We start from the raw sequence: 25,384 nt of genomic DNA, 5'->3' as shown, positions 1-25,384 counted from the left end.
GACAGTGTGGAGTGCAGCTCCACTGGGACACCAGGCATGCAGCAGGCTAAAGCAGCAAGTACATGCCTTGGTGGTGTCAAAGCAGAAATAAAACAGCAATGGCAAGCACCTCCTCTAAGATAAATCAGAAGCTTGCCTGTAACTCGTTTAAGTCCTCTCTTCACAGGCAAACCCTCTCCGTTAGGCTCTTCATATCTGCTTTGCTTAGGGGAGTACAGCTCTTCAGCTGAGCTCAGAAATGAGTCCAACAGTGCAGTCCCCTGCGGCAGAAATCTCCAGAGCAGGCACAGCACGAAAAGCATTGCCTGCCTGCCTGGAGATTAATTTCCCCCCAGCATTCACTGGAATTCGGCACCATTGACATTCGAGTGTTCAGCCCTTGGGGCAGACGAGAAGACAGCTGTACCACCGATGTGTGAAGTGCTCAGAAAAATGGTTTGAAAAAGCCAACAGGGAAAATAGCCATCCTGTTCCTCTACTGACTTCAGGCAGTTTTAGCCTGCCTGTTTTGATGGCCCTGAAATACTGCACCTCACTGCTGTGATGCTGGTGCTAGTGTAAATAACAGGTGAGAGCAGGGCAGACTCAGGAAAATGTTCACAAGCCTGAAATTAAGGAGCATCAAATCTGTAAGTGCAAAGGTAAAAAGCAGTGATGGAAAAAGGATGATCCACAAGAAGGTCACTGGCAATTTGACTTATTCTTTACAGTCCTGGCTGGCAACATTCCCTTCATCATCAGAACCACTTACACAACAAACTGAGCATGAAATACACAGGCGAAGACTTCTACCATTACTATCTAGTTTCCTCATATATGTGTTTCATGAGTAGGCACAGGCACAGATGTTTTCTGACACAGTCAGGTAGCTGTCTGCTAGTCTGCTGTGAGCAGATTAGGTAGGTGTTGCACCCTCAGACTTTACAGAACTGATATGAAGACTAGTCTGGGATTCACTTATTTTGCAAACATGCAGATTTCTAGGTTTCCAAGCTTTCTTAATTTTTGCATTTAAAGAAAAGAGTTGGCAACCAATAACACAAGATATATTAACCTGCGGAATGTTTCAGTTGTTGAAATTTTTGTACATTTTCCAAACACCTCATCTTGGATTCTGGCTTTGAGTGCCCTGGCAAAGGAAGAAATGATGGCTTTCATGTATTGCAGTGAGAAATGCATTTATTTCATACACAAGCTCATCATCAACTTTAAAAAGACAGCTAGCACTATGATTATTTTCACAAGGAAAGTACATTTATCCCCTATTAATGTTCATATCTAACAAAACTTCTTTATCCCCTCAAAAGTACTGCTGTGTATATCATTAGGTGCACGCTCCATCTGAAGGAGTCAATTTTTCTCTTCAGGCTCAGGGTGATTACGTGGCTGAGCACTAGCTACAATTACTGATGATGTGGGGTGAGCTGTGTGTGTAGCCATCGTCGGTGAAGACTAGACATCCCTCCCTGCCACCCCTCCTCCCCTCCCTGTCCCCTGACGCTGTAGCTGTCAGTTTTCCTGTTAGTGTGAAGCAGAGCACTAGCTGTGTTTCACAAACTCTGGCAGCTCCATCCCCATGCGCAGGGTGAGCATCCCAGCCTTCTCCAGGGCAAAGGCCGGGTGAGCAGCATCAGTGAACTTATGCTGGATGGCGAACAGCACCAGTCCTCTCTCTGCATTGAAGAACAACAGTCTGTCGGCACTGTAATCCAAGAGGATGCCAATCCTGGCCAGCTGTTCTGTCACACAGACATCGCCCATCACACCAGTGTGGAGAAATCTGTAAAGAAAGCTGTGGGAAAATGGAAACGAGAATACAGTGAGCTTCCTCATGGCAATTTACCAGAAATAAGCTAGGGCTCAATTCCCACCTATTAACAGGTGGCCGCATGCAGTAGCGTGTCATGTGGCAACAGCATTTTGCTCAGTACATAAGTGAAATGAAGGCGGCATCGCTTCAAAGCCCTGCCTGGCATGCTGGTGAGCCCTTTCACTTGGCGTCTTTGGAGTCAGAATAAAAGCAGACTTGCTGTAATCATATTCATGTATATCTTTCTCATTACATGCCTTTGTGGGGCTTTAAGCATGAGCTCTGTTTGGCAAAAACCTTTGGATCTACATGATTTCACACTTGTTTAGATCAAGACCACCTTTACACCCTTAGTAGGGTTACACCTCACACACCTCCAAGCAGCCTGGCACTGGCCTGCTGCAGTCTACCCCAGCACCCTTCAGCCCTGCCACGGTGGCAGGTGGGTGCTTGTCACTGTGAAGGAGAAGGCATTCCCTGTGGGGGCTTGACATCTCCTGCAGATGGAAAACAATTCTATAAAGACTGCATTTATGGAAATAAATATGCTTGCTGGGATTTTGTGAAGCAGTTCAGGATATGAGCCTGGAATGACAAAGCAGTGGCAAATCAGTTTTTTAAGTTTTATTCACTGGACAGGTGAAGGGCAGTAAATTTGTCTGAGATTAATTTTATTTTTAAGGTGCTTTATAAGATTTTTTTAATTAAGAAGAGCTCTAAAGCTCCTTTGTAGTTGTCCTTTTCTTTTATTCAAATTTACAGAAACAAAACAGACAGATCCTTTCAGCTCTGGTGATTGTTGAAGCTGGCCAGCTTTATGTATGTGAAGGACAAGTAACTTCTAAAATAACTAGACTGACTCAGCGTTACCTGGTTTGTGTAGGACAGCACCGCATGCACCAGGAGGTATCACTCAGCCCCAGGACACTGCTCCGTGAGATTGTCTCGTAGCAAATTCCAATCCTGTAGCTTCTGCAGGCAGAGACAACGATTTCCCAGTAATGGCGTCCCCGAGCAGGCAGCAGTTCACCCAAGACTGAAGGAAACCTGTTTGTGTTGTGGAAGAGGTGTACAGTAAACATGGTGTGGTGGTAGACCAACCAGACTGTGGTATTCCCTACAGTCTTGTCATGCAGCAGCATCTAAAATTAGTAATGGATTGCACTCTGTTCTTCTAACTGCAGGGTTTTATCAAAGCTTTGAATGTTGTCCCTGAGAATAATTTCATCTTTGCAGGAGGTGAACTCATCTTAAAGGAGTGAAAACCATGCTACTTTATCCAAAATTACATTAAGCTAGCTAAAGGTGGAAAAGGTGGATTTGGAGGCAAAACACAGGCCTCAAATTTAGAAGAAGTGTTCAAACTAGAAAGTATGGCTGTTTTAAGTAGTCACAGTGACAAACATATTGTGTGCATTCAGCTGTAACAGTAAAAAAAGGTGCTTAAACCAGTAACACCTCATTACCTTTTAAGAAGCCATATAAGTATGGCGCATTTTATACAAGTGGACCTGTGCTTGTGATGGGACTGATATCAATATGTCAAAAAAAAATCATGTTTGCAATGGATGGAGCTAGCCTGGTACAACTGTTCTAAACACATCCGAGGAGCACTTCCTAGTTCTCCAAAGCCACAGATGCTTTGGAAAACATTACCGATAATGCCCTCAGTAGAGGAGCAAAGTGTGGAAGATGGATTACTTGTAGCCAGGATATATTAAAAAATAAGCCCACAAATCTGGCTGGTTTAGGACAGCAACAAATTGCTTCGAGACTGAAGTGCTCTGAAAGATTAAGCAGCGACCACGGGCTGAGGCAAACACAGCAGTCCCAGTAGGTACCACTTTGACTTTCTGGTGGTTCCTTGGTATGACACTGAACTCTTCCCAGCACCTACATCAATGCAGCTGCTGGCTTTATTGAGATACTGCAGTGCTTGAAAAGGGGGTCAGTCACACAAAGTCCAGGGGTTGCAAGACTGAAAGAATCCAGTTCTTCGACAAAATTAGTTAGCACCATGTGAAAGCTACCTATAGGCAAAAATAAGAGTGAAGAGCCATCCTGAACCCTTCAGGGTGGTCGTGCTCATCATGCTGCTACTCACTCGGTGAATTTGGCTTTCTCAGGAAGGTGGATCACGGTTGCATTGCAGGAGATTTGCAAAGCGGGATGGGCTGTGTCGCTCAGCAGGCAAAATCGAGTTCCTGGTACAATTCATGACAAAGAAACACCAGTTCTCAGAGGCTGGCAGCTTTAATGTGAGATGAATCATAAAACATTAAGCAACAATTACTGCTGTCTTAGCTGGACAGGTTTGGGTCTGCTGACAGGTAGGAGTGACAGAAAACTGGACACAAACGCAAGGAGTCTTCCAAGCTGTGCCCAAGTTGGACAGAAGTAGCTAGGTAATAAAGAAGTCTTCGGTATTTAAGAAGGTTGAATAATTTTCAATCAATTATTTTTTCAAAACAGCAAATTTGAATTTTTAGGCTGATTTGGAAGAACCATACATGATTTAATATAATTTATCTGGAAACCTTACTGTTTAAATCATCCATTGCATCTTAAATCTGGTCTGCATGCTTCCTTGTCCTTGAAACCTAAAGTCCATAAGGTTTTAATTGTGAGGGGTTTTTTTAAGGTCATGGCATCTTTTATTAGAATGTGCTCTGCTAAACTCAAGCAAACTGAGATCTCTGAAGAATATTTAATAATTTCATATCTCTGACAGAATTAAACTTTTTTGCTTCTGAGGCCACATCAGTTTTACATTGACATAAATATACAAACTTTAAGTGAAGTAGTCCCTGATTGTGCTAATTTTAAACAGGTAAAATACAGTCCCATTCATCTCAATAACTTGCTGTTTCCAATATCAGAAAGTTCAGGTATGGTTTCCAGAGGAAACTGCCACCTTTGGCTGCTTTGCCCCTCTATCCCATTGTTTTGACATGAGGAAACTGTGATCTACCTTTAGTTGAGATGAGAGCTGCTTCACTTTGTTCACTTGTCCCAAAGGGGCTGACAGCCCTCAAGTAGAAGAAATAGTTCACATTGGGCTCCAGGGATACTTTCAGTTCAGGTCTCTTTATACCAGCAAAAGATCTGCAAATTTTGAAGATTTTTGTAGATGAAAAAGTATGCAGATATCCAAACCAGGAAAGACATTAATGCAGACAGCTAAGCCACCTAACAGTATTGTTGACTACTGAAACAACAGGCACCTTAGAGAAACTCCAAACTGGAAAGGCAATCACTGTTTTCACAAACAACTGAGTTTTATAGAAGCTTCATCATTTTACTTGAGTGATCCTCCTCACTTCATCTGACAAATTTTCAGCCCTTTGTTCCTGTACCACCTTCCCACTCAGTGCAGTCATTTGGTATAATGCTCACTTTAGGTTCATTTTGCAGCAGAAGTCGTCACACAAAATGCAAGCAGCACAGAATCAAATTCTCATCTGTCTCTTGTGTAAGGTCTGCTTTACAAAATGAACAAGCTTCTGAAGAAAATAAACAAACAAACAAAACCACTTTTAATTAATTCAGTTGCATCAGAGAGAATGCACTTGTTGTGTTTGTACTGTCTGGGCACACGCTCCAGATCCAAAAGTACAGCTACCCTTATATGAGACCACACAGAAACCATGCACTTCTTGTTCGGAACTCCTTGCTCACAAATTGTTCATCAACAAAGTCTTGGCTCTGTCTCCCTTGCTGTGCCGTGCACTCTAAGAGGTTGATTTTGCAAGAAGCAGCAGCAGGGCACTGCCTTTGCACAGTGAGCTGCCTTCACTAAGTCTCCCCTTTGTGATGCCTCAAAAGCTCCAGCCCTCGCTTCCTCAACTGCTGATGTCTTGACACACTGCCGGAAAGCAAGAGGCAGCACCCACTCAATCTGCTTCGCAGGCACTTTGAAGTGCCAGCAAAAGTACTCTGGGTGGCTAGAAAGACACCAATTTTATTTTCTATGTTGTCAGAAGTACAAAAGATTGGCTTAACACATTCTCATACTCTGGATGCTGATTTTCCTCATTTTTGCCTCATATGATGGCGAGGTAAAGCCAGACAGTATATACCCTCTGCATTGTGTGCCTGCAGGTAAGTACTGTTTACCTGTATGAAGTAGATAATTTCCTCCCAGAAATCCTTATAGGAATCTTCAAGGCAAGTATTTAAATTCACAAACAGGAGACATGCCTTTGGAGAGGGTGCAAGGCACTCTCCCTTCCGCCTCAGGTTTGAAAGTGGAGCCCAGGATGGTCTCCCTCCCGCAGGTGATGTCTCTATGGGAAGCTAGATTAAACAAATTACCTTTTCCAGCACTAATTGCTGACCCTAGAGGAGGTAAGGCAGGCAAATCAGCAGTCAGATCAGATCGTTGCCACTCATTTGTAGGGACTGTTTTTCCACACAGGTCCCACCAGAGAGCAGTACAATCTGAGAAATAATCAGTGCCTATCCATCAGGATTTTTCACAGACCTTCCGCTGCTGCATTTATCATGTAAAGATAAAATCCCGCAGCCCTGCACACACCAAATTCCTCCTAATGCCACATAGAGCTCTGTGTCTAGGAGGATGCTGTCCTGGGGAAAGACTGGTGCATCATCTTTATTAGTCTGTAACAGATATTTTGTACTGACAGCTGTCATTAAAAGTGATTTAAAGCATTGAGAAAAAGCACTGGGAGATCCTGTGATCCATTTTTTTCAATTTGAAAGAATTTCAGAGAGTTCGGGGCTCTTACATGATTAGCGGGGGGCCACATGCCTTTGGGGAATGCGTTACATTAGTGCTGGAACTGACGCAGTAAACAGAAGTGGGTGGCCCAAACATGGTAGCAATTTCACGGTTTGCTTCACCCCGCGTGACTAAACAAAGCCCTGACCACAAGAGCACTTCAGCAAGGCACTGGGAGTTTGGCAGGCTGGTTGGTTCTTAATGAAAATTCAGCGGAGAGGTGCAACCTGATGAGAACCTGAGATCTTTAAACTTGAAAGAAGAAAGAGGCTTGTCTGAGTATAGGGAAAAAGAGAAAAAAAAGAAAAAGATGAACTGAAGAAAATTAGAACGTGGGAACTGAGCATGGAGGCAAATATAAAAGAAGTGGAACAAAGGAAAACCGGAATGGAAGCAGAGGCAGGGGAAAAGAAGTGGACACCTGAGCTTCAAAGAAATTTGTCCATGCTTCCTAGACAAGTTTCACCCAATCTGTTCCTCAAAAGTACCATCCCAACATCCTGGATGTGAATCTAAAGCACAGAGCATCAGAAAGAAGTTCTGAGCAAATAGTTGCAAGTGAGATGAACGGGGGATATACAAAGATATTCTTTGGAAGTTGTTGGTGGCAACATGTAGATAAACATGCCTTAAACACAGTGATGCTCTCTATATGGCTTCTGCTTCTGTCTTCTGGAAAATGCCATGTAAGTCAGTACCCTTCCAGAGAAATGAGATCTTATTTTTCACTATGTGCTGTTTAACCGATGATGATTTAATAAACTACAAAATCATTTCTAAATCCAAGTAGACAGGTACATTCTGGTGTATTGAGTAGACCCGGAATATTCATATTCTGGAGTCTGGTTCCCAGAGCCCAGATATTCAAAGAAGATTTTGGGTCCAGCCAATTGCAGAATAGGGTCGACCATCAAAGTTCAGACTTGGGTCTCTTTCAAACCTTAAATTCTCCAAATTAGATTTTGGTTGCATGTTTAAATCAGAGTGTGATAGCATACCTCATTTCAGTTGGTCATAAAAGAAAGAGAAGCCCACCTACAACATTTTTAATGTCAGCTATTTTGTACTTTAAGTACACCTGCCCACTTTATAGATGATTGGAAATGTAATAATGCTGTTATCAAAGCATGAGGCATACTGGCCTTTAGCCTAAATATTATCATATTTGAACTGTCCCCACAATGTCTTGGTATTGTGATACAAAATTCAGTGCACAGAAATTCAAGAAACATTTGAAGTTAAATATTTTAAACGTCTCCTCTTAATCCCTCTCTTTATAAGAATTATCTTTAAGTCTCAAAATCCAGTCTCCAAATTTCAGGTACATGCTGTTCAAAGCAGAACAGAAATGAGTTACATGTATCTTCATCTTTAGATCTCCAAGAAATTTATAGTAACAGCTCTCTGTTAGATTTGTGATTTTCATGGTTTTAGAGAAATCTGATGCTGTGTTTTGGTGCATATTTCTCCCAAAAGCGTGCTCATTTATTTCAAGGAAACAACATCTAGAGGATATTTTTTAATATTGCATGAACCCAGCAAATGATATGCCTTGCAGTGATTCAGAACACCCTCTGTGCCATAATTGTCATTTCCGCCCCCAAGATCCCACTAAACCAGCACCTCCAGACCTGTGCTGGTAACATCGATGAGAAGTCAGAGCTGAAAGAATGGAAGCTTCTCAAGATAAGTGTAAAAGCACATAGAAAGTATGCACCATGAGTGGGAAAAAAAGCTTTTGACGCTAATAACAAAGAACAAATAGCTCTGAGTTTGCTCCCACCTGTGCCGCATGCTTCCTTTTCTCTCCTCTGTCCTAGCTCTGGCTATTTTGAGGTTAGATCACTGAAGCACCATCTGCAATGGTCTTCCTTCCCTATTTTCCACACCTTTTTTCCTGAGCTGACAGGACAGTCATGTGGACAATGCAACAGGAGGGAGGCTTGCTCTTTTCCAGCATAAGATCTGCTCTATAAGTAGACAATATTTTGGTCAGCAGCAGTGCCAGTCTCGCATTGGCAGGGAGGATGACACTCAATCACTTCCACTTTTACAAACTCGCTGCATACTGTATTAATTTCTACCTCCCTGAGTCTTACAGATCGCTCATGATGTGATACACGGTTTCCATCTGAACAGCCCACACACCTAATCCCTGGACTACATTTCTTGCAGTTTTCCATCTTCCACCCACAGCTCCATTGACTTTTCAACTCAAGGAGGCTGAACGGTGAGAAAATAGCAGAGCTCTGGAAACTGAAAGAAACAATTCAAAGCCTCATAGAGATTCTGGAAAAAGAATCAACCCAGAAGGAGCTTTAAAACCACAGCAGCAGGCCAGGGAGTCGTTGTTACAGAAGATGTGAAATGCTTTTATGTGAAAGCATGTCCCACGGGTGGCAAGCTGGCAAGAAGGGTGAACCCAGAGGGGAAAACATAGATTTTTTTCAATGGTGTTTAGCAGGACACATTTAATGAGGATTTATTTCGAGATGTGCTTCAAATTCTCTCCCTGGGGAGCTGGGACTTCTCCACGACTGGTCCACAAACCTCTCCTTGGAGACATTCAAAAGCCACCTGGGCAACTGGCTCTAGGTGGCCCTGCTTGAGCAGGGGTGTTGGACCGGGTGACCTCCAAAGTTCCCTTCCAACTCAAACCGTCCTGTGATGGCTACAGGGGGACAATGCAGACCAGGGTCTCCACACTCCTCTCCAGCTGTTTAATGGGGCATTTCTCCCTGCCTGTTCCCTTGGCAGTGTCCCTTACCTTTGTGAACTCCCAGAATGACATCTGTGAATGCAGCCTTGTGAGATGCGACCATGCTGCTATCTCCACGACTTCCCTTGGGTGTTCTTCCCCAAACTCTGCTTTCACACTATGCCCACAGCAGCAGCTGTATGAACTTCCCAGAGCTGCTGAGAAATGTTTGAACTCCTACCCAGCACCTGGAATATTGCTCCGCTACAGGGCAGCCACAAGCACAGGCTGTCAAAGGGCTCTGCATTCAGCTGCTCTGCAAGATGACTGATGCTCAGGAAACTTGTGAAGGTCAAACTCCAAGCTTTCAAGGAAAGCAGCCACAAGAAACTGCAGCATTTCCAGGCCCAAATGCTAGGTATGCATAAAGACAGTTTTATTCTACCTGATATAGATACTTGATGTAGGAATTCAAAGCTCCCTACAGGTACTTACAGAAGGCAGCTTCTCACTATATCAGCTACATAAGGAACCGATTTCTACTCCCGGCTTGCACCTTGGGGCCCTTGGATGGGAGCAATACAGGCAGTACGTTCCATCTACCAGTGGGCTCTTCTTTTCCTTGGCTTTATGCAAAAAATTAAATAGAAATCCTAAAAAAATATGTCTCCATCATTGAAATATCTTGTGCCATTAGAGAAGCTTTACAGGTTAATCTTGGGGAGGTGCTTTTGGAAAAGGAAAGAGGGACACTGATTTGAGGGAAAATAAGTGGTAAAATATGGTCTTTGACACTGTAAAAAGAGGTGAGAGCCCTTCTACAAATACAGAAATTTGAACTACAGTGATCTGAGAAAATGTATTATTTTGTCCTGTGGGAATTTTCACACTTGTCACAGTCAAAGGCCAGCTTCTGCCCACAGTGAGGCCAAGAAGTCAAATGTCACTCAGTATAATTATAAACATGTTAGATTTTGCACGAGGTCACTGAGAAATGGAATGGGTCAGTTCTGGCAGCTTTCTGCCACTGTTATCACCACAAAAGCAAACTGCTTCATGTCATTGACACCTTGCTCAGAGATTGAAGAAACCAGCACACTTTCTGGTTCAGTTTTGATAAAAAGAGGCAATTCCAGTTAACAGCAAAGAAACTCGAGGGCAAACACACAGCACAGGTTTTGAGAGCAGCTACATTATCCCTGACCAGCAACTTTGGCAGATTGACATGGTGGCCTTATGAATATGTATGAAATAGAGCAGGTCACAGCTGCCCTCCAAGAGGCAGGAGAGCTGGGCAAGACCTCTCCTTGAATGCACCAGTGCAGCACACTGGTACTGCATGAAAAAAAGGTCTCCCAGCCCCAAAGAAGTTTTTCATTTCAATTTTTAGCCTACCTTTGTAAGGAGCAAGGCATGCACAATTTCACTGTCATACTTGTCTACTAGAAACCTGTGAGCCTTTAGTCCATTTAACTAATTTTGTCTGCAGGGAGTGGAGCTCTTCCCTCTGCCTCAACTCCTGAAGCCCATGTGAACTAGCCCCTGGGAGAAGACCCTGATCTGGCTCCCCTGGAGGTGAAGAAGACAAACTCAGCTGAACTGAGGCTCTTCCACAGGGTCCTGTATGGCAAGTCACTCCTCCACCTCCCAAAGCTTCTCAGACCTTTGCAACTGTATTTTGTTGGAATGTGTCATTGTTTTTAAAAACAAACAAACAAAAGCCCCGAACTCCGAAGGAAATACAGCACACCACATAATAAGTCTCTGCATTTCAACACAGTGCACAGTTTCACAGCTCAGTGTTGCCCACATCCCTCCTCACCCATGTCTTTAAGCAGCACAGACTTAACGCAGGGGAAACCAGAGAGGGTCTGGCTTAAGCAGACACCACCCTCCATTTGAAAGCTGCTCTTTGGGTTGCTCTTTGACCCCCATGGTATGCCTTGCACAGATGGGCAGCGCTGAGCTCAGCTGTATTTTGGGATGGATCTGCTCACATATCCAGGCAGCACAGATGGGTCACCAGTATTACTGGGACACCCATATCACCCTCACTATGCTCCAAACAAGCTCCTATCTTGTCCACCACAAAGCAGAGAGCCACTGGGCCAGGCTCCTCCATCGCACTCCATCCTGGAGCTCGGCTGGGCCCAGGGCCACAGCAGCTGTAGGGCAGCAATTGCTTCCCCAGCCAGCACAGCCCTGCAGCTGCTGGCTGAATCCAGACAGTGACATGTCTCCAGCGTTTTGGACTCAAAGAAAGTGACTGCCTGGTTAAGCAGAATAAAAAGGAAGTATTTTCATTTCTCAGCATCATCTCATAGATTAGTGTCTGTCTTCTAAGTTCCTCAGCATGCAGATTTCTTCCTTGCAAGACTGAAGGCAGATTAACCTCTTGCATAATGCCCCGCGGTCTGGATGATGCTCATTAGCGGTTGCCTAATCCAACTGAGCACTGACCTGAGACCCTCTCCTTCCAGCGAGTGCTGTCGGCAGTACTCCACGGTGAAGGACTCCGCTGACGCCGAGCCGGCACACCAGCGGACGGTGGCCATGTCCCAACACACTGTGCAGTCCTCGGCCTTGATGGTGGGGACCGCGGGTGCTGGGAACACAGGGACACGTTAGCCGTACTGCAAGGAGGGTGCTGGCGGCTGGAGTGGGATGCTTGCTAGGGAAAGGAAGAGTCACCTCCCCAAAAACCCATGGGATAGTTATTGCCTGTCCAGCAGTGATCTTTTGCTTGTTTGTGTTTCAATAGCAGAGGGCTACATTATGGTGAAAAAACCCCACACTGAGAAAGTCACTGTGAATATTTGTGCATTTGTGCACATCCTTAGAACACTCATGTAGATTTTCATGCCTTTCCTCATGCATATTTTCCTCATCTCTGCCAATCTTCAAGGAGCAGAGCACCAAGGCTGTACTGCCCACAGCTCTCCCTGCCTCACCTCAATCCTGTCCTCAGCAGTCCTTTGATCAACTGCATCAGAAACAAATGTGCTGCTGCAGAACTGACGGGGAGATGCTGATTTTCTGATTAATTATGTCCAGTTTATTTTTGCAATGCTAAAATTCGGTCCTGTAATTTATCTTTTTTAGAGCCTCAGTTTAAGAACTACAGGCCCAACTGCAGTACAGAAAATGGAATGTAAAATAGTGCACTGAATGCAAGGAGTCAAAAGCTATTGTGTGAAATTGCACATCTGACATTGTAGGCTGAAAATGGATTAGTCGTATTCTCTTGCTCTTTCGCTTTCCAGGGAACCGCAATATAAATGAACCTTACAACCTGTTCTTGAGACTCTTACAAACAGTCTTAATACCGATCCTTAAAAGAAAGGATATTAAAGAAAGGTCATGGAAAGCTATTTTGTTTTTAAAGACATCAAGTTCGAAATAAGATGCCGAGAACAAAAGTAGAAATTAGACAATTTTAGGATAAGATAATCTTACAGAACAGCAACAAGCATTCAAAATCTATTCTGTTTTATAAGAGAAATAATTTGGTATTAGAAGAAAGGAAAGAAAACTACCCACAAGTACATATTAGTTTCCTGGTTTAGTGAAAATCGGGAGGTTAGCAGTTCGGGTTAAGATGTACTTGATGTTTTACTACAGGAACAGCTAATCTAGGTATTCAGCAGAATAATGAATCTGTGGGATAGATTCTCATCTGGTAACACATCTGTGTAGCTGCCTTAGCAGTAATCCCTTAATTCTCTTCTGACATATTTGATTATTGTCCATTTTTAAACGCATTTGTTCCTAAAGAATGAAAATTTAATAGCCAAATTCCCTAATACCTGCTTTCAGTAACAGACACACATACCCACATTTATGTATGTGTAAACAGCAGGTCACAAGATATCAAGCCTTTTTAATTTTATTTGAAATTTTCTGTTTTAAAGAGTAGATGGTGTGTGCATACTGGAAAAAAAAAGTCACTGTGCTTCTGAGATTTTTTTAACAAATTAACTGCAGTTAGAGTATATGTCTGATTTCCTTGTAATATTCCAGCACTCATAAAAGTGACCTTACAAGAGGGAAAGAGCCAAAACGGGTAACATTTTACTCTGTCCCTCAGATACAGGGTGAGGATCACACAGGTTTTGAACAACAGAAGAAGGTGCATTGTTTGTTATATCTTTAGGATTACAAAGAGCCTTCATCTGGAGATCAGTCTGAGGTGGACCCGGAGGAGGTGCGGTAGAAGGATCCTTGCTGCCTTCAGCATCATCCCCTCACAGAAAACACTGCTTGGAAACAGTGTGTTCCCCAGGGGAGGGGAGGACGAGGTGTGAGTTTGGGAGATGGAGGAGCAGGAGACAGGAGGTGCTGAGGGGACGCCGCAGCAGCACCCGCCTGTGTCCCCACACTCCCCCAGGCCCACTGCCACCTCCATGGGAACTATTCCAACAGAGGAACCTTGTGGGGGCTCCCAACACCTGGAAGAGGCAAAGCCTTGATCCACTCTCAATGTGTATGTTCCCATAAACTGCATATACCAGCAAATCATTTTCTTGTATGTGCCAAATTGTAATCTGAATTGCTGAAAATAAACTCTAAATTCTTTCTTCTCTGTTCATTGGGCTACTTGAGTAAGCAAAGTATTCTAGCTTTACATCAAAGTCACCAGGCTCACACTGAAGAACTCTTTTCCATTACCGGTGTTCATTTTTCCACCTTGGATGTTAAGGGGATGCAGCAGTTGTGCATCAGCCAGTGCTCAGCAGTGTCCCCACAAGTCCACTCCAGAGGAGCCTGAGAGAAGGCGTTTAATGAGCCCTTATTTAACCTAGTTTATTTTTTTCTGAAAGAAACAGGCCAAAGGAAGGCATCAAAGACTCAAGGATATGCACTTCTTCAGAAGGTTTTGGTTTTGGGAAAAAGAAAGGTGAGCCTGATGACAAAAGGCAAACGCAGTTCTTATAAAGAACAGCTTCAGAGAAGTAAGAACTCCTTTATAAATTGTGATTTATTAGCTAGTAATAACTCATTATTAATAATAATTATAATTATTAATAAATATATTTTAATATATTTATTATATTTATTATATTTTTATTATATTTAAATATAAATATATAAAATAAATATAATTATAATTAATTAATAATAATAATAACACAGGAATTCTGCACCATGCTCACAGTCACATTGTTGAGGACATAAAATTTTAATTTCTACTTTGAATTCCCTGGAAAATAATATTTGCTAAAAATATGATCAGGATATTTAATATCAAGAATTATCAACAAATTTGAATTCTAGTGGATTAAGCAAACGTCTTGAAGGTGTGGTTGCTTCCAAGTGATTTCAGCAACACAGTCAGAGTTATTTCATTACAAAATTGTTAAATATCCTTGTCTGTATTTTGCAACTACAAGAACAGAATGATTGTTTTTATCCTGTAGCACTAAAAAAACGGTCTAGCAAGAGGGCCTTAGACACAAGATGCTTCACCTTGCTCATAATTCAAGAAGCAATACTTTTGTCAATACAAATTATTAAAGAAATTAAAGCTTAGAAAAACTAAGCAGCCAAACGAAGCTCATAAACAATACTCGTCCAATTACTCATCTTAATTTACAGCACTTAAAACAGCAGTAAAGCCTCTCAGCCCCACCCGCGATTTGTGTCCCACTGAGCTAGACACAGCATGTAACCTCAGCAACGCAGGCCTTCCCTTCAAAAGTTAATAATTTAAATTAATGCAATGTAGATGTATTTGGGAGGATGGCAGAGAGGCAAAAAATGCAGCTGTTGCCTCCCTTATCCATAGAAGAAGTGGCAGCAGCGGGGAGAAGCCGGGTCGCTTTCGCAGAGCTTCCCTGGAGCACTGCAGCACACACAAAAGAAAAATTCATCATGTGCTGCCCCATTGCCCTAGTCACGAGGCCTGAGACTGGAAACGTCTTCAGATCTGAATGCCTCCAAGTTTCCTCCCAGGAGCAATTATGCTGCTATCTTTTGGCAGAAAGGGAAACAACCTGTTATCTGCCAGCTGGGCTAAATGAAGCAGTTTCTTCTGTTTCAGTAACACTGTGGGCTACAATTGGTCTAAAGACTCCAAGCTTATAATAATCAGATGCCCAAATAATAATCAATCATCAAATTATGTACATACCTGTTTTAAAAATGGCTTTTTCACTGGGTAAGCTACAGCCTGCGCCATTCACAGCCATGACCCACACACCGTAGCAGCGATCTGGTTCCAGGTCCTCCAAAATGCAGTGGCTCTCCTTCACCGTGACTCTGTACTCTTCCACCAAAGCTGGGAGGAACACACACAAGCACAGGGCATCACACTCACATGTTGCACTGGTAGGGCCTACAACTGCGCCTCTCAATTGACATGTGAAAACCAGCCCGTTGCAAAAGTCCAGAAACCAAGATCTCCATGGTTTACTCTGGCTCAGTTTTGACAGAATGTGGCCTTGAGTTGAGTGCACTCAGACCTCGTTGATGGCAAGGGGAGATTATGGAGGTCAGTCTTACTGCAGACTAGACTATAAACTTGGGACATACAATCAGCAGTTATCAACCCTGGTTTCGCCAGTCGATAATATAACAAATTATCCTTGTGATTTTATAGGCCTTAGCTACAAATTAAGTATTATAAAAAGCCCTTAGCATCCCTTAGAGTGTGCACACTAATACACATGCACCCACATACACACATGCCCACACGGATTTGTGCAGAGTCTGGTTGCTTAAAGTGACTTGACTTTATGATCCGTTTGAGATTTTTAATGAACAAGCATTTCAATCCTCTTTTCTCAATTTCATATTTAACATCTGAAATGTCTTAATGTCATTTTGAAAAATATATTTTCTACATGTGGAAATACTGTGGAAATATCATCTTTTCCTGTGATTTTTTTTACTAGGACACATTTCCAAAATACATGTGGGACCCTAAAAACCTAACGAAGCCCATCCCCTTGGGAGCTCTACCTGCAGTCCCCATGAGGACTCACAGGGCAGTATGGACACATCCTCTATGAAGTCAGGCCACTTCATAGAACGGTACCTCAACAGGGATGCTGCTGCTCCTCTGCAAACAACAGCCCTGCACTTCACAGACCAGGATATTTCTCTTGCATTTTGGGGAATGAAGGGGAGGAGAAGAAACAGCATCTGCCTCGTTCTCCTCCACCGTTACCCATCCTTAGTCCTACACATAATGTCTTCACAACCTCTCTCCTCTCTGTGTCCTGGGCCCTCTCCAGAGCTTGGCCTCCCCTCTGCTGACCTCAAACCGGAGCAGAAAGGACTCCTGCCATTGTGAAGGCAAGACGCTACGCACCCCCTGCATCTTTGCTGGCTTGCAGCTCCTCCATACAGTAGACCTGGAAGCAGTCAATGACGTCCCCGTCATTCACAACCCAGTAGATGGCAATGGAGGTGCTGGTGGCTGAGTTTGGTTCCTGAGGTACAACAGTTGGTGTCTGTGGGACTAAGAGGAAAGTCTCTTGTTGTTATTTACACTCCTACATTTTCAGCAAAATTACCTACAGGTTCACAAGGCAACCTGTTCTTTACTCAGGTTGGTTATTTCCACAGAACAAGTACAGCAAATACATGGCATATGGAATACTGGTGCAGTTTTAGAGCACCAAGTCCTCCTAAAAAAGGAACAGAAAAAAAGTAATTGTTCAGCGTTGGAATGTGTCCATTTTCCTCACAGTCTGGACAAAATAAGATCCAGTCCTAGTACTGGCACCACCTGAACCCATCACAAAGTGTGTGCCTGCACCCTGCCCAGCTCTTGAGGTCCTTCCCAATAGGGCAGGACCATCATGCAAACGAGTCATGGGACAGCTGCTCATTTCTGACCTCCAGCAGGGAGTGTCCTGGGGCAGTGGCCATCCTGGACACACAGCTGTCATACAGCTCCAGCGATCCCTCTCCTTTCCCCAAGAGACCTGCTCCCTTCAGTCACAGGGAGTGGTGTCCAGCTCTGTGTTCTACTTTGACGTACATCTGCTGATGAAACCCCAAGAGACTCCTGCTAAGTTCAAGCCACCTCCTCAGAAAGGCCAGAAGACCCTGGAGGTTAATGCACGCTCCTTTGGATGACCACCATCTCCGTTACCTGACCTGACCTTGCCCTGCAGCACAAGCACCATGGAAGAGGACACCCTGTGAAGAGGATGCCATTGAAAGCAGAGACTGAAAGCACTTGTTTGTAGCAAACAGCACAGAATAGCTCACTGATGGCAAGAGGGAACTTGCGGAAGCAGCAAAGCTCCTCCAGAGACAGATGTATGTAGCTGACCCCAGAAAGGCAAGCAGGGGAAAGGACCTGCCACACCAGGCAGTGATTCACATGGCGTGTCAAATCCACTGACACTGACAGCAGCAGGGATTTGCTTTAGGTAAGAGAAGGCTCTAACAGCACTAGGGAGCAGGAGGTTCCCTGCAGCCTTGGGTCTGCCCATGCCCAGACGTGGACTCCTACGGTAGGTGCACAGCTCAGTGCTCTTGCCTGGCATGGTCGCTTTCTCCGCAGACCCAGTGGACAGAGAATTCTTGGTGCGCAGGAGAACCCAAGCTCTGCCAAAGCACCTGCACCCCATGGGACAACTAGGAGTATCAGTCATGAAGAGTGTTTCAAAGACATCCGAGGCTCCCCAGATTTCATATAAACTTTGTCTCCTGATTGGCACAGATCCATCCCTGATGAAGTATTGTTCCCCTCTGTGATTATGGCTTAAAAGAGAGGGAGGGGAAAGAAAGAAGCAAAAAGCCCCAAAAGATGTTCATTGTTAAAATGATTGCAGGGAACGAAAATACATGGTTCTATTTCTTCACCCAGTAAATTTCCATATTGCATGAATTCTCTTAGAATCTCAGTGGAAAGCTTTTGCTTTTTTCAGTTATCTTCACAGTAATGATGATGATCCCCTCTGTCATGAACAAGGCAAATGCAGATGTTGGCTGTTTCCTTATGATTTATACAGAGAGCTACCAGTACAGTAGGATTACATCTGCTTCTCTTTGAAAAATATTATCCTTCTCATTGCTAAAAACAATCAGCATTTTGGTTTTCGACTGCATCTAGAGTTGGTCAATTTAAGAACTGATAATCTTTAAGAAAATACTTCCTTTCAGTGGACTCAGTGGGGACACCAGCTTTTTTTTTTTCCTCTTTCCTGTGAAGTTGCCTAGAAACTGCTATTTATGGACACAGAAACCCCACAACTGCAAGATTTATTATTACACCAAATCTGAAGAGAAGACAGATTAATGAATGAAACTTCTGGGGAAAAAATATGAAAAATAAGTTATAGATCAAAATTCATTTCAGTAACATTGAGAAACATTTGATTTCTAATTTCCTTTTCCATAATATGAAACAAACTTTTGAAAGGAAGTAATTACAAAGCAAGAAGTTGAACTATTCTCTTCAAAAACAGAACATTTTTGTGTTATCAAAGTGCTGGTTCTTTTTTGAATGAATTTTAGTCAAAGTAACGAGGTATTTGCTCTGCAAGTTTGACTAAATCATATTTTTCAACAGAAAAGCACGACATTTTCACATCAATTCAGTTTTCAATGAAGTGCTGTGGTGTACGGAAGTTTTTCCTTAATGCTATCTATATCTCCACAGCCCCCAGGAGAAAAAAAAAATAATAATCCCAAATGTTTTATGGATATTTACCCTTTTCTAATGTAATGAGAAATTAGATTTCCTTGGCTTTGTGGACTTGAAGAAGAAGAGCAGTTACATTCCTCTGTGACTCTAATGGAAGATTTTTAGAATCAGAAAAGGTCCTCACCTTCTGATATAAAAGGGAAGGGCTCATGGCAAGCTTTGGAAAGAATATTTCAATGTTTAAATTATTCTTACTCTTCTTGTGGAAAAGTCTGGGTTCCAATATGCTCAATGGGATGCTGCAAGATTTTTTTATGCTTATGCGTTTGTTAACAGGGATGCCTTCATGAAAGGAGGAAGCATTTGAAGGAAAAGGGCTTTTCATTAGTAGGTATGGAAAATTTGGAAAAGGAGGGCATTTTGAAGGAAAGATGTTTCTGAAGTGGTGAAAATAAAGTTCCATGAAGCTGTTCAGTAAAAAACTATACTTTCTGAAGGAAAAATCTGTGTATTGGGGAAACATGGCAAATTCACATGTATTTCATCAAATGGCTTCAGTCAAAAAAAATCTGAGAGTGTCTGACATTTGCCTCCAGTGTGTGATAAATGATGTACTCAAGGCATTCCATTCCAAATAAAGTTCCATGTAGGCATTTACCTCTGTTTTCCTTCAGGAAGGGTGTAATATTGAAACAAAAGAAATATATATTTTTGTCTTCTGGTCACCAAAGTAAAAATCACAATAGCAATCGAAATACTTGGTAATGGAAGTGAAGAATGAAAACCAGGTATTTTAGAAAGAGAAAGACAAGAAAGTATAAAGGATGAGGAGATTTGAAGGTCACTTTCTAGCGGACAGTCATTTATTTCCAGTTTGTCAAAGCAAAATGGTCTGGCGCCATTTGGTGTTCAGCAAACACAGTAGCTAATGCAAATCAAACTGAAAAGCTCACCTCAATAGTTTAGGGAAAAGCACATTGGAATGACTCGTGGGAAAAGGAAATACAGCATGACAAAATAGGTCTCTCCTCCTGGATGACTTTGCCAGTAAGTAGCGGACTAGGAGGAAAGAACTGCTTCGCCCACGGGAGCACAGCAGGAAATTTAGGAGCTAAACTACAACACCCAGCACATTTGCACCACTAAGTTAACCCTGTTTGAGAGTGGGTTACAAAAAAAGGTCTTTTTATCTGACTTCCTAAAAAGATGACACTGGGATAACACTGCATGCACGAGTGCCTGCCCAGCTTCACCTGAGAAGCTTTGAAGGATGCAGGCGAATTCATACAAATCTCACAAGAAAGTTAAGGTCTCAGAGATATTCTGTTCCTGTAGGTCTAATAAAAGACATCGTGTGGAGGAGACAGACGATCTTCCTATAGTGACACTGATGAGTGCACTCAATTCTTACTAGACACCGGAGAGTCTGCACAGGATGGCACTTCTCTGATGTCTCGTTAGGCATGTGAAAGTCCAGCCAGAAAGAAAAGTACCTTAGGGAAATAAATGCTGTAGGTCCAGCGCTCAGGGACCAAACACGGGAGAAAGAGGCTTTGCTTGTGAAGCCAGAGGGCGACTATGACAGCAGTGGTGTGTGTGATGGTGAATGGGAGGTCACACTGAGATGCAAGATCCCTAAACAAAGCTTATCTTGAGAAAGAAACACTGAAGTGAAACCCCTCTTGAGGAAAATGAATCCACAGATTGGTGCTGATAAACTCTTCATTAACAGCTCTCCAGATCCAGAAAAATTGTATAGGTCTATGTCCAGGCAGAGCAGAAAGCCCACACAGGCAGGCTTTTTGCAGGACATGAAATATCACATACAGATGAATAAACCCCTTCATCATGTGCAATTTTCACTGCTGCCCTCCAAGCAGAGGCTGTTTCCAGCCATGGTTAACCACTCTGCCTTCACGTCACGCGCGAGTTTCAGGTGCCTCCATTTTCTCGACACAAGCCCAGGGACCTCGGCCACCAGCCAGCCCCTTGCTCTCCTCCCCACACCAGTGACGTTGGAGCTGCCACCCTCAGAGGAAGGAGCTCAGGAGACCCTTTGATTGCCTCTTCTGTCCTTGCCTGCAAGGGAACAGCAACTTCTTTAGACCTCGGAGATTTACAGATGGACCTTCTGCTTGTCTGAGGTATAGATATCTGAAGTGATGCATGAAACCACAACTCTTTAGCACTTTTCCCTCTGTTGCTCGTCTTAGCGTCCTACTATAAGCCAAACACTTGTGCACAATTAGACTTCATTTTATATTCAGCTCTGATTGCTAATTACATGGTTTGCAAATTCATCCTTCTCGAATAGATTCTGTTTTTAGCTTTCTAAAATTTCCAAAGCATTGCCAAAACGTTAGCTTTTGTAAAGACGATATTCAGAGATTCTTACCTGCCACATGTTTTAAGGAGTGCTGGTTGCTTTGGCCTGGACTGTCCGCGTAGTGCTCGAACAGTGAAAAAGCTCTGGGCACCTTTTCTAAAGAGAGGGCAGTATCCATTGCAGAAAGTAACCTATTGGAAGAAAATGCATTGCTGTCTGTATAAATCCCTTGTGGTGTCACATAGTTTTCCAAAGGCCAGAAGCAAAGACCACGTTTCTCATTAACCTGAGGACAACATGCAAGGAGAAGCTGTTTCCCTGATTTTGAACATTTAGGGCACACCGTGATTTCGGATCAGGAGCACAGTGAGAGTGCACATGGTGTGTGCACACTTGACCCATGAGAATGTGAGGATTTGAAGTTCACAGCAAGACTCCCAAGAGCACAGGGTTTGGACTTACTGACACAGTGTCTTTAAAGGTTACAAACCTTGGAGCTGAACTGGAGCAGCTGACTCCAGAGATGTCATGTAAAGCAGCTGCTTGTGGCAAGCAAAAAACACAGGGGAAGGAAGATAGATTCCACTTAATTAGCCCATATTTGCTGAGTTCATTAGAGGAAAAAACCCAACAGATTTTTAATTCTGAGGCAGAAGCAGCTTCAAGGAAATGAATTTTTTTTTTTTCAAGGCAACCGAATTTTAACTTTCTCCCCCCCTTTTTTTTTTTTCAGTCACTGAAGTAATTAATTGTGCATGGTCTTAACAAAGCACAACAAATATAAAATATACTTTCTTGAGAAAAACATGCATTGTTAGAATGTTTAGAGTTGGTTTTAACCTTTTTTAGTAAGTCAGGTATTATCAAAGTAAATCAATAACCAAACCCATGCACAAGAATAAACTTTAAGGTTAGTGTGTAAGTAAACAAATAAAGACCAAGTATACAGAAAGCCTTGGAAATTATTTTTGTCCCATTATACCTGCCCTACTCATAGGCAATAAACAATATGCAAATATGTAGCCAGACTCTCACATTTTGATTTACAACAGGTGAGTCCAAATTTATTGTCCTAATTCTGCAGATTAATAGGAACCATGAAGGGGTGTTCGGCACATTCTCTTCAGACCGCTGTCCTGGGGTTGAAATTTGACTGTGAACTGGAACATTCATGTCATTCTTATACGCCAGTCCCTGTCAGCAGGCGTATCACTGTGGTGGTTGAGACAGCCCTGACAGGGTATATTTGATATCCACTGCGCAATGCCCAGGCCCCTCGGCCAGCGTCGGCAGCGGTGGTGTGGGCAAAGCAGGTTTGGGGGCTTGCACAGGGGGAGCCTGCAGCCAGTCCATCCAAGCATTTGTAGTTCCCCTTGGAAAATTTATTGGGGGAATACGGGCTTGTAATCAAACACTTCCCTTGTGTAGGATGGGTCCCACCAAAATGACTCCCTCGAGGAAATCGCACATGGCAGAGAACTGTTTGGAACTGGATGTATTTACTGGTACGTGCAGGCAGGTCAGGATGCAGCTGTGATGAGGCACCAGCCCTCTGACACATCCTGAGTCAGGCAGTGCTGATGAAGAGACATAAGGAAACATCAGCCCATAGTCTCCTGGTAAGCTTTCGAAAGCTATACAAGCTCTTTTTTTATTATTTATTATTTTTTAAAAATTTCTGAAATCGGGTTCAGCAATGTATTCCAACAATCCCAGCCATGTGAGTGACACTTTGCATTACAACCTTTCAGAGACCAGGTAATACAGAACCAAACTAGTGAAAAAAAGAATGCACCAGGGACATCTAAAAGACTGAAGCATTCTCAAAATATTTTTAGTATATGTGTGTATAACAGTAACTGCAAGGAACATCTGTTTAAAAATGTCTGTGTAGAGATTTTAAAATGACCTGACATTTTAAAATGCTATTTGTTTAATTGATGTACTATAGAACACAAGCAAAACACTTCAAAACCAGTTACAGCAACAAGCATAAAACCTCTTCTCTTAATTTCATTATTTGCAAGGTTTATAAAAGTAGGCACAAATATTACCAGTGTGCTTTCAAAGCTTGCAAATACTAAACGAAGCATCCAGCATGCTAGGCCTAGTACTCACTACAGTGCACTTAATCCATACTTCATATACCTTTTATTCAATTCTTTAGATGACTAGAGGAGGAAAAAAAGAAATGTATTAACAGTTTTCAAAACCCTGAAAAGGTTGAAGACCCGCTCCTCAAACAGCCTTGTGACTCTCCACAGACATAAAACACACATGGCTTTATTGACTTGGTGTTGTCTGGGATGCTGCTCATTCACACCAGCAGAGAGTTTGGTTCCTTAAGAATATTCCATGTCGAAGCTCTAGCTCAGCAGGCTATTAGAGTCTAAATCTGGTCTTAAGCTCCTGAGGGGTCAGTATTCAATATTCAGGTTTAAAGACTGGAGCACGGTCAAATACTTTTTAAAATTAAGTCTTTTACAGAAAGAAATCACCTGCACATGAAGAATACTTAAATTTAAGTTCTGGCTGAAATCTCCTTCATAACTTCCTATTCCTAGAAGCTGGGTGAGATTTGTACTCATAGAGTGAGAGTTTCTCCCATGCTCCACGAATCTTCAGCTAAGATTACCTGGCTCGTGGACAGAAAAGTTCTTGTCCTCTATCAGTAACATAAAGGGGCAGGGAATCTAATAACTTTCCCACCCAACAAAAGAATTTCAGATTACAAAGTTGTCCTTTTGCCAAAGCACTGATCCAGTACCTCACAAGTTCAGGAAAATAAGATGTATTTTTCATCCGTCCCCAAATAGTCACTCTACCACAGCATTAACTTGGTTACAGGATACTAAGATACTGCGTAGCTTGGAGCAGGGGGGAAAGCCAAATATTGCTCCATCATTTCTATAACTGCTGGTATATGGCCTGGGGGCTTGTATTGGGAAAACTGTTTTATTTTGCATGAATGATCAGTCTTTAGACAGTAATTTGAGCTTTTCATTTCTTTCATCCCAGGACGGTTTCTCTGCAACTTCCAGACTAAGCACTAATTCCATAATGGGAGAAGATTATTGTTCCAGAAATCCCAAGCCCTTCAAGACTGCTGATACACTTCTACAGAGGAGAAAGTGCCACAGCTCACTTATGGACAAGTCTTGCAGCACAAGAACAATCTTGGAGGACCCGGTCCATTAATGATTACCATGCAAAACCCTCAGAAACCAGTTTATAACTGAGGACTATATGAGCTACGTAGATCCAGTCATGCAGATTCACAAGGGCTATTTTTTACATGCTAAAGGACCATTACAGACATGCACCTCCCATGCACATTCCTAAACCTAGCCCATTGTCGTGGTTTAACCCCAGCTGGCAACTAAGCAGTACGCAGCTACTCACAGCTTTTCAGCAGTAAAAATTTATCATAGACTCAGTAATTGGAGTGCACAACTACTGTCTGTGTCTGTTAATTTAAAAAAAAGTTTAGATAATTTTCAATTACACCTTCTTGGTTCACCTTTATTTTTCACACAGTAAAGTACCTGTTACTGTAATATTTCTTACTCCTCAGTGGATAATTCTAGATAAATTATTGAACCACATCTTAGACTTCTCTTCAGAAAAGAGAACCATTTTAATGGTATAAGGCACGTTGTTATCCTATGCATCATCTTTGCCATTTTCTCTGAGCATGACAAAAGCAAAGGATCTAGTAGTTTCAGAGGGGAATAGCTGAGCTTGCAAGATATAGCTATCTTAAAAAAAAAAAAAAAGGAAAAAAAGAGAGGAAGTTAAATAACTCAAAATAACTCATTCTCAGTCTAGGTACAGTATAAGTTATTTCCTAACTAGTATAAAAGCTACAGCAGGAAAGCTGTTTTTACTTACATTTAGGAAAACAAATCCATCAAGTTCTTCCATTTCTTTTAGCGTTGTCTCCAAAGTTTCCTTTGCTGAATCAACAGTTTGCTGGAAGTTAACCATCTGCTCATATAGGTACTCCATTTTCATCTTCTTCAGCTCCTCAAAGTTCTCTGATTTCTCGTCATATTGTGCTACCATTTTCTTAAGCATCTCTTCATTCTGTTTTTCCAATAACTCTGCATTTTTCTTACAGTTTTCCTGAAAAATGAAAACAGATGTAAATTGATCAGCAGAATAAAATTACAACATTTAACGAATACACAGAAATTCTCAACTAC

The 25,384-nt window shown here is 42.5% G+C and overlaps 1 protein-coding gene across 1 annotated transcript in view; it reads right to left on the bottom strand.

Moving 5' to 3' along the window:
• Positions 1 to 1,161: 1,161 nt before the first annotated feature.
• Positions 1,162 to 25,384, bottom strand: part of CMYA5 (cardiomyopathy associated 5) — a 46,815-nt gene continuing 22,592 nt past the window's right edge. Inside the window, exons 4-13 of the mRNA XM_065656443.1 lie at positions 25,071 to 25,304; positions 23,328 to 23,350; positions 21,249 to 21,370; positions 16,562 to 16,711; positions 15,380 to 15,526; positions 11,710 to 11,854; positions 4,782 to 4,915; positions 3,915 to 4,014; positions 2,681 to 2,857; positions 1,162 to 1,792 (exon numbers count right to left, since the gene is read on the bottom strand). Of these exons, the coding sequence (XP_065512515.1) occupies positions 1,540 to 1,792; positions 2,681 to 2,857; positions 3,915 to 4,014; positions 4,782 to 4,915; positions 11,710 to 11,854; positions 15,380 to 15,526; positions 16,562 to 16,711; positions 21,249 to 21,370; positions 23,328 to 23,350; positions 25,071 to 25,304 (1,485 nt within the window). The 3' untranslated portion in view covers positions 1,162 to 1,539. The remainder of the gene's footprint in view (positions 1,793 to 2,680; positions 2,858 to 3,914; positions 4,015 to 4,781; positions 4,916 to 11,709; positions 11,855 to 15,379; positions 15,527 to 16,561; positions 16,712 to 21,248; positions 21,371 to 23,327; positions 23,351 to 25,070; positions 25,305 to 25,384) is intronic.

This window comes from Caloenas nicobarica, chromosome Z, assembly GCF_036013445.1.
Source record: "Caloenas nicobarica isolate bCalNic1 chromosome Z, bCalNic1.hap1, whole genome shotgun sequence".
NCBI lineage: Eukaryota > Metazoa > Chordata > Aves > Columbiformes > Columbidae > Caloenas > Caloenas nicobarica.
The sequence above is the reverse complement of the archived record's forward strand: the minus strand, read 5'-3'. Positions and strand labels throughout refer to the sequence as shown.